This window comes from Tenebrio molitor, chromosome 4 (assembly GCF_963966145.1).
Source record: "Tenebrio molitor chromosome 4, icTenMoli1.1, whole genome shotgun sequence".
Taxonomy (NCBI): domain Eukaryota; kingdom Metazoa; phylum Arthropoda; class Insecta; order Coleoptera; family Tenebrionidae; genus Tenebrio; species Tenebrio molitor.
This window is the reverse complement of record NC_091049.1, coordinates 2839232-2854859: the sequence shown is the minus strand read 5'-3', so window position 1 is coordinate 2854859 and position 15628 is coordinate 2839232. Positions and strand designations below refer to the sequence as shown.

At 39.9% G+C, this 15628-nt stretch overlaps 6 protein-coding genes across 6 annotated transcripts; all 6 read left to right on the top strand.

Annotated features, from left to right (window-relative positions):
- Positions 1-257: 257 nt before the first annotated feature.
- Positions 258-1324, top strand: LOC138128760 (farnesol dehydrogenase-like). The gene is made up of 4 exons (XM_069044939.1): positions 258-416; positions 469-930; positions 978-1133; positions 1186-1324. The coding sequence occupies exons 1-4, from the start codon at positions 309-311 to the stop codon at positions 1225-1227; spliced, it is 768 nt and encodes a 255-aa protein (XP_068901040.1). The 5' UTR covers positions 258-308; the 3' UTR covers positions 1228-1324.
- Positions 1325-1868: 544 nt separating this feature from the next.
- Positions 1869-2948, top strand: LOC138129205 (farnesol dehydrogenase-like). The gene is made up of 4 exons (XM_069045458.1): positions 1869-2034; positions 2088-2549; positions 2599-2754; positions 2808-2948. The coding sequence occupies exons 1-4, from the start codon at positions 1927-1929 to the stop codon at positions 2847-2849; spliced, it is 768 nt and encodes a 255-aa protein (XP_068901559.1). The 5' UTR covers positions 1869-1926; the 3' UTR covers positions 2850-2948.
- A 101-nt stretch (positions 2949-3049) lies between these two features.
- LOC138129204 (farnesol dehydrogenase-like) lies at positions 3050-4128 on the top strand. The gene is made up of 4 exons (XM_069045457.1): positions 3050-3204; positions 3251-3712; positions 3757-3912; positions 3964-4128. The coding sequence occupies exons 1-4, from the start codon at positions 3097-3099 to the stop codon at positions 4003-4005; spliced, it is 768 nt and encodes a 255-aa protein (XP_068901558.1). The 5' UTR covers positions 3050-3096; the 3' UTR covers positions 4006-4128.
- Positions 4129-8622: 4494 nt separating this feature from the next.
- On the top strand, positions 8623-9707 carry LOC138128794 (farnesol dehydrogenase-like). Its single transcript, XM_069045002.1, has 4 exons — positions 8623-8837; positions 8883-9344; positions 9389-9544; positions 9596-9707. The coding sequence occupies exons 1-4, from the start codon at positions 8730-8732 to the stop codon at positions 9635-9637; spliced, it is 768 nt and encodes a 255-aa protein (XP_068901103.1). The 5' UTR covers positions 8623-8729; the 3' UTR covers positions 9638-9707.
- Positions 9708-10926: 1219 nt separating this feature from the next.
- LOC138129108 (farnesol dehydrogenase-like) lies at positions 10927-12334 on the top strand. Its single transcript, XM_069045357.1, has 4 exons — positions 10927-11099; positions 11145-11606; positions 11651-11806; positions 11854-12334. Exons 1-4 carry the CDS (start codon positions 10992-10994, stop codon positions 11893-11895), a joined length of 768 nt encoding a protein of 255 aa, XP_068901458.1. The 5' UTR covers positions 10927-10991; the 3' UTR covers positions 11896-12334.
- A 1107-nt stretch (positions 12335-13441) lies between these two features.
- LOC138129940 (cytochrome P450 6a2-like) lies at positions 13442-15207 on the top strand. Its single transcript, XM_069046279.1, has 3 exons — positions 13442-14573; positions 14626-14877; positions 14930-15207. The coding sequence occupies exons 1-3, from the start codon at positions 13478-13480 to the stop codon at positions 15094-15096; spliced, it is 1515 nt and encodes a 504-aa protein (XP_068902380.1). The 5' UTR covers positions 13442-13477; the 3' UTR covers positions 15097-15207.
- The last annotated feature ends 421 nt before the right edge of the window (positions 15208-15628 follow it).

Here is a 15628-nt window from a genome sequence, read left to right as displayed (position 1 = left end):
CAATCCCGAGGACGTTAAAGGATTTCGCGGCCAAAATGTACACAACATTTTTTCTGTCCAAAGTAATTTAATCCATAAATAGAGACACATTGTGACACTAAGTTACAATAATTATTCGTCTAAATATGCACTTAATAATCATCACACTGACACTCGCTTTCGATAAACACCACTTCAAAAACAATTAACCGAACAAAATTATACTAAATTTGCAAAGCAAAAAACTCCACTTTCTGTATATAAAGACTTGTTCGCATCCATTCACCACATTACACCTCAACCATCGCCAACACATCTCAACTACCATCATGGTACTCTCCATGGACAGATGGGTGGGCAAAGTCGCCATAGTGACCGGGGCCAGTGTGGGCATCGGAGCGAACATCGCTGACCACCTAGTCGAAAGGGGCCTAATTGTACCTAGTACCACGTAAATAAAATATGTTTTTTAAAATTTGTGTCTTGCAGGTGGTAGGCCTGGCTCGTCGGTACGAACTGATCGAGAAAAGATCCAAAGAACTGTCCGGAAAGAAAGGAAAACTCTACGCAATCAAAACCGACATCACCAAAGAAGACCAAATCTTGAGGGCCTTCAAATGGGTGGAGGACAATCTCGGCCACGTCCACATCCTGATCAACAACGCCGGAGTCTTCGAGGAAACATTGCTCTACAACGGAAACACCGACCTGTGGAAGAACACCCTAGAGGTGAACATCTTGGGGATGTGCATCTGCACCAGAGAGGCGGTCCAGATCATGATCGCCAACAACATCAAAGGCCACATCATCCAAGTGAACAGTATCGGAGGGCACAAAGTACCAAACTTCCCTGGTACTAACGTGTACTGCGCCACCAAACACGCCGTCACCGCTTTGGCTGGTACTCTCAAACAAGAACTGGACGCGATCGGCAACGAAATCAAAGTTACGGTGAGTGCTGACAAGAGATGGTACTCTCACTGATGGTACTTGTACAGAGTTTGAGTCCCGGACTGGTGGTCAGCGAGATGACGACTCTCAACAAGAAGGGCAGCCCCAAGAGACAGGCTCTGATGAACAGTCACCCCATTTTGCAACCTGAAGACATTTCCGAGGCCGTGTGCTACATTCTGTCAACAGCAGAAAATGTCCAAGTACTGTCAAAACATCTTCCTCTTCTAATGACAAATACGATGGTTTTTGCAGATTCCGGAATTGACAATTACACCAATGGGTGAGCCGTCTTAAGAGCTTCTCCACGATGGAGATGATGTCTTCGAGAAGACACGAACTCATAATCACCACAAGAAAATAGGGCGTTGGGTTTTTAGTTTATTTTTCTTTTGTCTTGAATAAATGTTGTTGAAAGTAAAAGAGAAATCTGTTTTTTGTAACCTGTTTACTCTTCGATACTACTGGGTTTCCTGTCATTCAGGCAGCTGCTCGTTGGTCCCACCTAAAAATACTTCTAAAACGAAGAAGAGTATACGAAAACTTTAGTCTTCACAGTTTGCACAACTAGTTTATTAATGCTTTGTAGGAAACTGCATTATCGTATGTATAATTGGTTGCCTACACCACACTATATCTCAAGTGTTCCAATTTTCTCGTCACTAAACTAGTGCGCTGCAATTTTTGTGCAAGTCACAGCAAGTTTACTCCAATTAATTCTGATGATAACCAAAATGGCGACAATGGAGACTAATCTATAACCTTGCAGCTCTCGATTTGTCAATAGATCACTCCAATTATTTTGTTTTTCTGAATAAATTAGAAAATTTATGTTTTAAACATGCCAAACGTCTACAAAACATAATAAAATTGTAAGTGTGCAGATAACAAGACGATAACAAACTGTAAAAGATATCTGGAAGACTTATAAATAGTTGCAAACCCAGTAACATACACTGTATTCGACGATTTGGCATTTTGTGGTACAGCTACACCATGGTACTATCATTAGACAGATGGGTTGGAAAAGTAGCTGTGGTAACAGGTGCTAGTTCTGGAATTGGGGCTTCCATCGCAGACCATCTGGTCCAAGAAGGCCTAATAGTACAGCTACACTGGTTAAAAAATAGGAGTATCTCCTAGAGCTGTTGTTTCAGGTCGTTGGCTTGGCTCGCCGCTCCGAAATCGTCGAAGAAAAAGCGAAGAAACTCGTCGGGAAGAAAGGAAAACTCTACGGAGTCAAAACCGACATGAGCAAAGAAGAAGACATCGTGAAGGCGTTCAAATGGGTGGAACGAAACATCGGACACGTCCACGTCCTCGTCAACAGCGCTGGAGCCATATCCTGGACTTCCTTGAGCAACGGAGACACCCAAGCCTGGAGGCAAACCCTAGACGTGAACGTGTTGGGGTTGTGCGTTGCCACCAGAGAGGCGGTCAAAAGCATGACCGCCAACAACACCCAAGGACACATCATCCACATCAACAGCGTGGTAGGCCACAAGATCCCTAACATGCAAGGGATGAACATTTATACAGCCAGCAAGCACGCAGTGACCGCATTGGCTGCCACACTCAAGCAAGAACTGGACGCTGGTGGCTTTAAGATCAAGATCAGCGTAGGTATCTTGAGGGTTCTTGCGACGGCCTAATTGGAAGGTGTTTCAGAGCGTGAGTCCTGGAATGGTGGCCAGCGAGATGACCACTCTCAGTAGAAACAACACCAAGGAAATGCAAACCGCGATGGAAGCGGCGCCCATTTTGCAACCAGCAGATGTGGCAGGTGCGGTGTGTTACGTCTTGTCCACACCGGAACACGTCCAGGTAGGATGAAGACATTGGGTGGGAGGAGTTGGGATCATGGGAGTTTGTTGCAGGTTGCTGAATTGACCATTGCTCCGGTTGGGGAGTTGCTGTAAAACTGGTTAAATATCTTGTAGTAAAAATGATGTTGGAGAGGTCGTGGTGTTCAATAAAGCTTCTTCTTTTTATTGTTGTTACCCAAGAAAATTATGTTTTAATAACAAGTCTTCCAGACTCCAATTACCATATTATAAATAAACAAAATTATCTGACCCTTGACCCAGCTATCAGTGACTATCGACACTAGTCCACGAGTTCCTCTAAGCCTCCAGTTACGTTCCAGTCTTCTCTACAACCACCACGATGGTCCTCTCCCTGGATAGATGGGTGGGCAAGGTAGCCGTAGTGACAGGTTGTGCCTCCGGAATCGGTGCGGGCATCGCGGAGTTTTTGGTCGACCAAGGACTAATCGTAAGAGACCCAACTCCCCAAAACTCCAATACCTGGAAGTTTGCAGGTGGTGGGTTTGGACCGTCGGTGCGAACTGGTCCAAGAGCTGGCCAAGAAGCTCTCCGGGAAGAAGGGACAACTCCACGCGGTCAAAGCCGACGTCAGCAAAGAAGAAGAGGTCGTGGAGGCGTTCAAATGGGTGGAGGACAACCTGGGACCCGTCCACATCCTGATCAACAGCGCCGGTGTAGCTAAAGAGAATTTCTTGTACAACGGAGACGCTGCACAGTGGAGGGCCACTCTAGATGTGAACGTCTTGGGGGTGTGCATTGCCACCAGAGAGGCGGTCAAGAGCATGGTGGGGAACAATATCAACGGACACGTCATCCACATCAACAGCGTTGCAGGACACAAGGTACCCAATTGGTTGGGAATCAACATCTACACTGCTTCCAAATATGCGGTCACAGCTTTGGCGGAGACTCTGAGGCAAGAGTTGAATCATCTGGGGTCAAAGATCAAGATTACGGTAGGTTTGTCAAGTGGAGTGGCAGATTTGATGGTGTTTTGCAGAGTTTGAGTCCTGGGTTGGTCGCCACTGAGATGACCACGCTGAATACCGGAGTCAGTGAAGAGAGACAAGCGATGCTGAAGAGTATGCCGATCTTGCAACCGCAAGACATAGCGGAAGCGATTGGGTATGTCTTGTCCACTCCTGAGAACGTCCAGGTGATTTTGTTCTTTGTTTTGTTCTTCATATGATCTTCGGGTTTGTTGCAGATTCAGGAGTTGACAATTGTTCCACTTGGAGAGACATTTTAATTTTTATTTGTTACTGATATTTACTGTTGTCATTGTTATTGTTGTTTGTCTTAAATCTCTCATTTCAGATCTCAACACAATTATTACGAAATATAAATAAACGAATTCATTTTTTTAAACACCTATTGCCACCTTTCAAACAATTAACACCTTTACAGTTAATTTAATTCAAATAGAAAAAATAAAAACTGTTTTTCGAAAGCACCTCCACAACGAATCTTCAGTGAATTAAATTTGTTGCTCCTGAACTTTCGAAAGGACTCTTTTTAGAAGAAACTCTTTAACCTTGAATTAATTCTTGGCACCAATTGCAAAAAAAACATTGCACTTTTTCTTCTGTTGCAAACTAGTAAAACTGACAACAGTGCACTAGACATTGATGCTATTTATAACCTCAAACTTAGAAAAACGTAACCTAATTCAACAGACTACGAAATTATACGGGGTGTCTCAGCTAAGATTTTCGAGCCTAATATCTCGGTTATTTGTCAACGGATTTTTATGAAATTTAAAATGCAGATATTTTAGACTGTGAAGGTTCAATTTGTAGTAATAAAATTACCTCAAGTTAAAAAATGTAATTTTAACACACGTTTCCTTTATCGAAAATTATGCGCGATTATTATTAGATTGTTAAACATTAAAAAATAAGGGTCTACACAAACAATTAAGTAAATCACTTGTCTGATTCAACGAAAAGATTAGATTTTGTCGTTAAAAATTTAATGTAAAATTTGAAGGTATTTGAGCAGTTACCTTTTGAAACAATTGATGATTAATTGCCAAGCAATATTTTGTACACTCTTTAAAGTCTGTCAAAATTGGGCGCGCTTTATTAGAAACGTCAAATTGTGAAAATTTATTGACAATACTCTAAAAATAGACTACAGCGGCAGAAATTTTAATATTGTTGAAAAAGGAAAAAAAATGCCTATGGAGAGTGTCGTAAGAACTTCAATGACAGTTCGTTTTCTCGTGGAACACTATCCAAATGTAGGCTTTACAAAATGTAAGGTTAAGAGAGTCGTCAATTTATTTGAAGACACAGGAAGCGTACGTGAACTAAATTACCTTGCTGAAATATCCCGATCGTGTTTTAGTCCTTTATGGAAGAATTAAAGCATCCAGTATAATAAATTACGTCGAAATGTTGTCTTTAACTTTGTAAATGTTTGTAAGGTTAGCAAGACAAACGTCAAATATGTCACCTGCGCTCTGCGAAAAGGGATGACCAAAATTCTGCAAAATATCGCGTTTGTTTCATACGCGTCGAACGTTTTTGCATTTGCAGCCACGTTTAACACGGTTTTTTGTTTTTTTCTTGCAAACCATTCGTCTTTCAAGGACGAGTTTTTCCCTACAGCATTTTTTATTGACGATCAATTTTTTATGTAAATTTTAATTGATTCAACATTTTCAAAAGGCATGTAAAAATTACGTTTTTAAGACTTGGGTGATTGCATTAATGGGATTTTATTCTTCACCGTCTAAGATATCTGCATTTTAAATTTCACAAAAATCTGCTGGAAAATAACTGAGTTATTAGGCTCGAAAGTCTTAGCTGAGACACCTGTATTAAAATTTCCATGGCTTTTATGCCAAAGCAATGTTAGGGAATATTTTGGTTCAAAATTTTCACTGTACATACAGGGTAAAGTACCCTACAAGATAATCCCATTGATCTAACTCTAACCGTTTCAATCCTTCCGCTATCACTTTCGGGTGCTCCTCTTGATATATTTGTTGATAACTTCTCTACTACACAATATTTTTATATAAAATTTTGTACAAGTTTATGCAATTACATACTCTAAAATCAGAGACAAGTAGTCTCGCTTTGACTCTTCTGATATCTAAGGTACTAATATGTAATCTTTCATATTACTTAATTCAATTTTTTTTTGTGTGTCTAAAATTATTCGTTGATAATTTCTTTATTATTCAAGATTTTCATTTGATTTTTTTTCTGGACACACAATTAACTACGCTATGGCATACCTCCCGCATATTTATCCTATCTGTTTTACCTCTACGATTTTTTTTTTTCGATTTTTAATATCACATTGTCAGATGTGGTCCTTGTTGATAATTTCGTTTCTACTAAGTATTAAGGCATGAAATTTTCTACAAATTTAGACAAACACACAGTGTAGTAGATGAATCAAATAACTTCGCTCTAACCCTTATGACATCTCTGTAGTAGAAGTATGTTATCAATCATACTTACCAATCAACATTCTTGTGCGTCTTTGGCTATATTCTAATTTTCTTTCTTTGCAATTAAAGAAATAGATTCCAAATTCTCTTCACGTGTGACTAGTTAACTGTGCTATAAAATGAACCCACTATGACCCCTCTAACCCCTAAACTATATACAAATATTTTTCCATTCTTAATCATTCATTTGTAGATGTTCCTTTTGATATATTTGTTGATAACTCTCCTACAATCAAAGATTTGCACATGAAATTTTCTACAGTTTTATACAGTCACGTACTTTAAAAAATGAGCCAAGTCATCTGGCTCCAACCCTTGTGATACCTGAGATACAAATTATTTATCTTTCGTATTTATTAATTCACTTTCTTGTGTGTCTCTAACTATATTCGTTGATAATTTCTTAATCAGTGAAGATTTTTACTTGAAATTTTCACAACATGTACAGTATTAATTGCTATATTAAACAATCCAACTCTCTCTATCCTAACGTTTTTATCTTCCGAGCACTAAATACATTTTTCTTGATGTTTAATATCAAACCTTCAGGTGTGCCTCCTGATAACTCCCTTATCGCAGAATATTTAAACATATTTTTTTCTACAAATATGTACAGTTATATGCTCTAAAACTTGATTTAAGTAATTTGCCTCTAACCTATATGACTATTGAGCTACAAATAGATTACCTTTCATATAATACGATGTTAGACCTGTCTTTAGGTAAATTCGTCGATAATCTTTTTATTATTGAAAATTTTCAATTGAATTTTTTCCTGCACATCCCCAGTTAACTACTCTACAAACTCCTTCCCCCACAGTTGCCCAAGTCATTGTACCCCTGAGCTATCAATATTTATTTTCGACTCTCAAATCACACGTCCAGATACATTCCTTAACATATACAAGGTATTTCACGAGTGATAATGAGCTTGACGGAATTAAAAATGCAACCCACAATACATTTAGAATGTAAAGCTGGAGATGGACCCGGTATTCATCCAGATTTACCTTCCCAATGTATTGTGGGTTGCATTTTCAGTTCTGTCAGGTTCAATATCATATCATACTGACAACTTTTTAACTACTGGATATTTAAACGTGAAATTTTCAACGGTGTTACCTACTCTAATAGATTAGCCAAGACGGTTTACAACATTTGATAGTTGTGTATTGCTTCGTAACTATCAAATACCGTGCGATCAACACGGAAGTATAGTCCAATTTTTTTTTAAATCAATTGTCAATGTCAAAATTCCCTCAAAGACCAGACTGTACCACCCTAAAACCTTTCGTTTCGGGACACCTCTATCGTAAAATCTCCCTAGATCAGGTTTGAGGTTATATCAGTAATTTTCAAATGTCAGAAAAGTTTCAGGTGTAACCAAATTTTATACCAAAAGACAAGAAATAAAGACGATAATCACACTAAAAAGTGAAACTTAACATATACAGGAAAATGGGAATTTATTTAATGGGTTATATAAGCAGTTTACCTATTCATTTTCAGAATCTAACCCCCAATCGTCTTCCGAATATGATTCTGCGGAAGAGGAATGTCCTCAATTGGTAGATTTCCCATCAATTTTTTCCAGTCCTCTCTAATCAGTTCCTCGCAGTGACAAACCCATATATTAAAAGAAAATACCTCGAATGTGATGTGTGCATCTTTACTGCAATTTAGCATGGTCGGTTTTTCTGTCTGCATTTCTTCACGTAATCTAATCATAGCCAATTTTTCTCGTTGTGTTAGATCCTTGTTTTCGGAAACTCATTTAACTTTGTATTTTTATTTAAATGTAATTGCGGCTTCAATAGCGCAAGCGCCTTTTCATCAAAATGACTGACATACAGTTGACATTTTACGTTGCCAATCTAATAACTATCAAATAACCAGTGGCTTATACCAACATGACAACACTTTGACAATTGATTTAAAAAAAATTGGAGTGTATTTTTGGTTGCATAAATATACCTCTTTCAATTTAAATTTGCAAGTTTTTGCAGAAATCGGGCAAAGAGGCAACAGCAATGTATCTTCATTCTGCGTTATTGAAAACACCATTATGATCCAATGATGAATCTTTTACGTTCTGAAGTAAAAACCACTTTTGCGTTAAAATTTAATTAATAATGACAGTTGTTTGACGTTTATTAGCTGAGTTAGCAAAGCTACGAAAAATCTGACACTGTCAAAGTCATAGCCTCCTCTTATCTAAGTAATTGTTGATCGCACAGTATAATCCTTTATGTAAAGATTTTTATTAAATATTTACAACCCCATTCGGTTTTTTCCAATCGTTACCAAACAAACCTAACACACTTGGATTACAAACAAACTAAAAATGTAACCTTGAGACACCTACTCCAATCGCAACAGTTTGTTTGTATGATTGTCTATTATTATATAAAGCAGTTAAGTATAGATCCGCTCCTCTAAAAATTAAATCGACGATAATTCACGAGTCGCACAGTTGCGTTTCAGTCTTCTCCTGAACAACTACCACGATGGTACTCTCCATGGACAGATGGGTGGGCAAAGTGGCCGTAGTGACCGGTGCAAGTTCCGGAATCGGTGCGGGCATCTCGGAGTTTTTGGTCGACCAAGGACTAATCGTAAGCGCCCCAACTCCCAAAACTCCAATAACAGGAAGTTTCCAGGTGGTGGGATTGGCCCGTCGGTCCGAACTAGTCGAAGAGCTGGCTAAGAAGCTCACCGGGAAGAAGGGACAACTCCACGCGGTCAAAGCCGACGTCAGCAATGAAGAGGACGTTGTGAAGGCGTTCAAATGGGTGGAGGACAATCTGGGACACGTCCACATCCTGATCAACAACGCCGGTGTAGCTAAAGAGAATTTCTTGTGCAACGGAGACGCCGCCGACTGGAAGGCCACCCTAGACGTGAACGTGTTGGGGTTGTGCATTGCCACCAGAGAGGCGGTCAAAAGCATGACCGCGAACAACATCAACGGACACATCATCCACATCAACAGCGTCGCGGGACACAAGATACCCAACTTTCCAGGAATCAACATCTACACTGCGTCCAAACACGCGGTCACAGCTTTGGCGGAGACTTTGAGGCAAGAGTTCAATCATTTGGGCTCCAAGATCAAGATTACGGTAGGTTTGTCAAGTGGAGTGGCCGATTTGATGGTGTTTTGCAGAGTTTGAGTCCTGGGTTGGTCGTCAGTGAGATGACCACACTGAGTACCGAATTCAGTGAAGAGAGGACGGCGATGCTGAAGAGTGTGCCGATTTTGCAGCCGCAAGACATTGCGGAAGCGATTGGGTATGTCTTGTCCACTCCTGAGAACGTCCAGGTGATTTTGTTCTTTGTTTTGTTCTTCATATGATCTACTGGTTTGTTGCAGATCTATGAGTTGACCATAGCTCCAGTCGGGGAGAGATTCTAACTCCTATATTTACTGACCTTGACATTATAAATATTTGTTTTAAATGCAAATAAAATTTTATTTTAGCTTGTTTCGTTCTTTTCTAATAAGCGGCAACTCAAGTTCCACATCTGATGTATCGAAACGTGTAAAACGCTCACTGCTGATGACCATTCAAACTACATTTCTTTTCCTTCTTAATTACATCAATGATACGTTAAAGCTCCTTCCAACGAGCTCAAATCATTCAATATTTATTTGTATATCAAGGCCACGAAATCATTCTTTAACGTACCGAGAGAAAAATTGTCGCCGAGGTCGCACAATTCCGAGGATGTTAAAATATTTACATTACAAAAATTCTTATTACCATTATTTTCATCACTCTTTCTATTTTTTTTGACGTTCTTCTTAACCATCCAAACATGCTCTATCTATCTTTTTACATCCATTTCATTTTCTTAACTTCTAAAATTAAACTCAATTAATTTTTGCTGCCCAAATACCTACAAAAATTGTTCACAAGAATTTTTAATTAACGATAAGATTTTATTTCAGCACATTGTGTTTGCTTTATTCCTTGAAAACTTATCAAGCGCATACCTCAGATACGCATACATATTATACACACTTCTTCGTATTGCAAATTAACAGTATGAATCACTTAACAACTGTCTAAATAAAATACAAAGTACAATATTTTCGCCCTTTTTTTTTGTTTTTTTTTTTTCGTTTGTTCCTCTTATTACGAAACATTTGCCCTCGCCGTTATACAGTGTGTCTAAAAATTCTGAAAACACCCAAATGAAAAGGTAACGCATAATTTTTGAAAAAAATCTAGACAGGTCAATTAGGGTTTAAAAAAAAATGCTGCTGATGACCTTGAAAAAGTTATTTAAAAAAAATTTTTTTTTTCAGAAAATTTCTTATGTAAATTGAAAATTTTTTTGACCGTCGGGTAGACAATTAAAAGATCTATTAAAAACGGTAGTAAAAATGCGACGAAAACCCCTGATGACATCATAACTCTTTCAAGGTCATCAAAAACAGCAAACAGATACCATCAACAGAAAGCTTTTTGAAAACGCTAGTTCACCTGTTTGTGCGTTTTTCTCGAAAATCATTCGTTTCTATTTTATTGTATACAGACTTTTTGGACACACTGTATGTATAATACGTCGAGCAAACTCCAATTATGACGTCAAAAACAAAAAACATATCTTATCTTGACTCAGCGATTTGCTCAACCAAATAAACCATCATACTTAGTAGATCTTAGTAGATCTGAAAACCAACTCCTCTTGAAGATCAATCGAAGACAATTTGTGAGTCCCTCTGAATTTCTTCGTTACTCTTTATCTGTACCACCACCACGATGGTACTCTCCATGGACAGATGGGTGGGCAAAGTGGCCGTAGTGACCGGTGCTAGTTCCGGAATCGGCGCGGGCATCGCGGAGTTTTTGGTCGACCAAGGACTAATCGTAAGTGACGCAACTCCCAAAACTCCAATAACAGGAAGTTTCCAGGTGGTGGGATTGGCCCGTCGGTGCGAACTAGTCGAAGAGCTGGCCAAGAAGCTCACCGGGAAGAAGGGACAACTCCACGCGGTCAAAGCCGACATCAGCAACGAAGAGGACGTTGTGAAGGCGTTCAAATGGGTGGAGGACAATCTGGGACACGTCCACATCCTGATCAACAACGCCGGTGTAGCCAAAGAGAATTTCTTGTGCGATGGAGACACCGCCACCTGGAGGACCACCCTATACCTGAACGTCTTGGGGTTGTGCGTTGCCACCAGAGAGGCGGTCAAGACCATGACGGCGAACAGCATCAACGGACACATCATCCACATCAACAGCGTGCTGGGACACAAGATTCCTAATTTCCCAGGAGTCAACATCTACGCTGCTTCCAAACACGCGGTCACAGCTTTGGCGGAGACTCTGAGGCAAGAGTTCAATCATCTAGGGTCGAAGATCAAGATTACGGTAGGTTTGTCAAGTGCACTTGCAGATTTGATGGTGTTTTGCAGAGTTTGAGTCCTGGGTTGGTCGTCAGTGAGGGTACGACTTTGAATACCGGATTCAGTGAAGAGAGGCAAGCGATGTTGAAGAGTATGCCGATTTTGCAGCCGCAAGACATAGCAGAAGCGGTTGGGTATGTCTTGTCAACTCCTCCGCACGTCCAGGTAATCTCTTCTTGTTGTTTTTCTTCATATTATCTTCTGGGTTGCAGATTCATGAGTTGACGATTGCTCCAGTTGGGTCGCGAGCCTAGTTCATCTCTTATTGCACCACAAATAAAGTTTCCTCTTGTCTTGCGAGTTTTATTCTAGCAAGCGGCACAACAAACCCCACTCCTGATGTACAGGAATACATGAATCGCGTACCTCTGATGACCCATCAAACTATATTTCTTTTCCTTCGTAATTGCACCACACTGCAAGTTCTTTTTCCCATGAAGCTACATTATTTATACTTTTCTAACGGGTGACTATTAAAATTTTCACTTAGGGTTGGCTATGGATCATTCTTTGTTTTCCGTTGCACCTTAGACACTGACAAGTTTGACATTTCAAAAGTTTGACGTTTCGCGCCGTAAATGTTATGTTGATCCCGCGCAAAATTTATAGGTTATGTTTCAATTGTACTAACTGACATTTGTCTGAATTTGTTTTTTGCATGATTGTTTTGTTAATAAAATGTATGCACTAAAACGCAATATTTTTTACTGCACATCATCTTTAACTTATCCTTTTTCTGTTTCTTTCTTTCTTAATCATTATTCGCACTCTTAAAACTTTGTGTTACTTTGTTCTCCTTAGCTCTTCTCTAGTACTAGTACTTCTCTCATCGTCCATCATTGCATCATTCTCTTTTATTTGCTTTACACCTTGCTACAATCACTTCTTTTTCTCTTTTTTTAACTACAATATAATCCACTCTTTAACATCTTCCTTTTTCCTCCTTACATCTTCTTCTCTTCTGTTTCCTTTCTATTCTTTACTCTTCCTTATATTTTGCTTTGTACTTGTATTGTGAGTTTGAAGCAAAGTCCTATGCAGTATTAGTACTAGCACCAGCACTAGTACCACTATTTAGAAACCAGAATGACCATTTCACCCAAAACATTTTCTTACTCACCAAAATCACTTACAAAACAAGCGGCAAACCGCAAATCCAACCCCAAATCTACTTTTACGAAATCAATCCAACGCACACCTCTGCTAAGCAATTGAATTACATTCCCCGCTATATAATTACCACAGTGACTCAGCTAAAGTACCATACTAACCTTGACAGATTAAACAAGCCAAATAAAAGTTTTACTAATTTAGATAATTAAATTATCTCGTGCAGTGATCTAAATCAGTGATTATTTTTATTTTTATCAATAATTGAATTGACCCTGAGACAGTAGGTAGGTAGGTACCTCTTATCAGTTTGGAGAAGTCTGATTTGCAATTTGTTACACAAAAGCCTTTTAGGTGTTGTTTGCTTTGGTTTTAGTATCATGTATCTAATCTACCAAAAAATGCCATTCATTATCATTACATACAGGGTGATTTACGAGGAATAATGAGCCCGATGGAATAGAAAATGCAACCCACAATACATTGGAACAAAAAGCCGGACATCGAAGCGGTAAATGTCCGGGTTTTTCTCCTGATGAATTGCGGGTTGCATTTTCTATTGCATCGGGCTCATTATTCCTCGTAAATCACCCTGTAGTCACTAGCAATAGCTCACCTGGAATTATGTATATGATAAGGTGATTCTAATGAGCAGTTGACAATGACTAGATACAATTCTCTTCTATAAATGTAGAATCTAGAGCACGGAGCAACAGTGTTGTGAAAATGTTGATAAGCAGCTCATTCTTTGGCGATCTGATCGCGCTTCTCGTAACTGCGTCAGTGGTAGTGATCGGGTACTACAAATGGCGCTATCAGTACTGGCGAAAAAGGAACGTGCAGTACCTGGAGCCCCGGATTCCTTTCGGTAACGTTGGAGGACCTTCCTCCAGAGAACACATATCGCTCACAGTCAAGCGCCTGTACGACGAGATAAAATCCAGGGGGTGGAAACACGGAGGAATCTACTTGTTGGTCTCGCCGGCTCTCTTGGTGGTGGACTTGGACCTGCTGAAGAAGATCATGACCAAAGACTTCCAGTACTTCACCGATAGAGGCTTTTACCACAACGAGAAAGGCGACCCTCTCAGCGCACATCTATTCAATTTGAACGGTACCAAGTGGAGGAATCTGCGCACCAAGCTCACCCCCACCTTCACCTCGGGGAAGATGAGGATGATGTTCCAGACTCTGGTCAGTTGCGAAGTCGGTATGCGCAAGAAGATCGAACACGAGAGCGAAAGGAGAGCACCGATCGATATCAAAGAAGTCTTGGGGTGCTTCACCACAGACATCATAGGTTCTTGTGCGTTCGGCCTCGACTGCAAGACATTCGAAGAGGAGAACTCGCCGTTCAGGGAGTACGGCCGCAAGTTCTTCACCAGGAGCTTGTCCAGAAGGGTGAAGAGACTCATCGCCAACAATTTCGAGACTCTCGCTCGAGTCCTAGATATTGTGCTGATCCCCAAAGACATATCGAAGTTCTTCATGAAGATCGTCAAAGACACGGTGGAGTACCGCGAGCAGAAGAAAGTGGTGCGCAACGACTTCATGCAGTTGTTGATCGACATGAAGAACAAACACGACGACGACGGTACTACTTTCACAATTGAAGAAATCGCGGCGCAGAGCTTCGTCTTCTTCATCGCCGGGTTCGAGACGTCTTCGACGACGATGACTTTCGCGTTGTACGAACTGGCGAAGCACCAAGACATGCAAGACAGACTCAGGAAGGAGATTCGGGAAGTTTTGGCCAAGCACCACGACCAAGTCACTTACGACGCCATCCTGGAGATGAAGTACATGAATCAAGTCATTGATGGTACGACTCTCTCCTTCTATCTATCGTCCAGTTAATTATTGTTTTCTCGCAGAGGCGTTGAGGAAGTACCCTCCTGCGGCTCTGATTCCACGGAAGTGCGTCGAAGACTACAGGATTCCCGGTACTGATGTGGTCATCGAGAAGGGTACCTCACTCGTGATACCTATTTTGGCGATTCATCATGACGAAGAGTACTATCCTGAGCCTGACAAATTCGATCCTGAGCGCTTCAGTGAAGAGAATAAGTCTTCAAGACACTCTTATGCGCACATACCATTCGGAGAAGGTCCCAGAATATGTATTGGTAAGATTGTTTGCCCAAAAAGTGACAAAGATGTTAAAAAGAATTAATCTAGGTATGCGCTTTGGTCTGATGCAAACAAAAGTTGGTCTGACTACTTTACTCAGGAATTTCAAGTTTACTGTCAATGAGAAGACGAAAGAGCCGCTGCAGATGAATCCGACTTCTTTGATACTCTCTGCACAAGGAGAAATCTGGCTGGATGCGCATAAAATTTCATAAAATTATCTAAATAAATATTTGTACTAATTATAACTTAAGATAAGAATGAACAACAACTTCTTATGTAATCTAGTGCGATAAATAAAGCGTGTTTCATACACAAACACAGTCTGATAAGATTCTTCCTTGGGTTAGGTGTATTTTTTGTGTAGTAATGATTTTGGGTTCTCTGATTGGTAACTCAATTGATTGCGCTTTGCAAAATTATTGGCTGCTGCAATTTGTTTATTTAAAACGAAACTTCACCTACTGGCAAAGAAATAAATTCACTGCGATTTAGAGAATACACAGGAATCTTCTCGAAGAAGTGTACAACTTTATGAAGAAGAAGAATTTGAAGCACAGAGGAATCTACATAAAATTTTCCGCAATTTATGTGGTTGTGGATCTAGATTACGTCAAGAAGGCCATGAATATAGAGTTTTTTTCAATTAGAAATTTAAAGTGAGCGAGATGACGAGAGAACCTTAAGGTTAGTGAATATGGTACCAAGATCTTTGGTGCTGATCCCAGACGGAGCAATCTGGTTGGA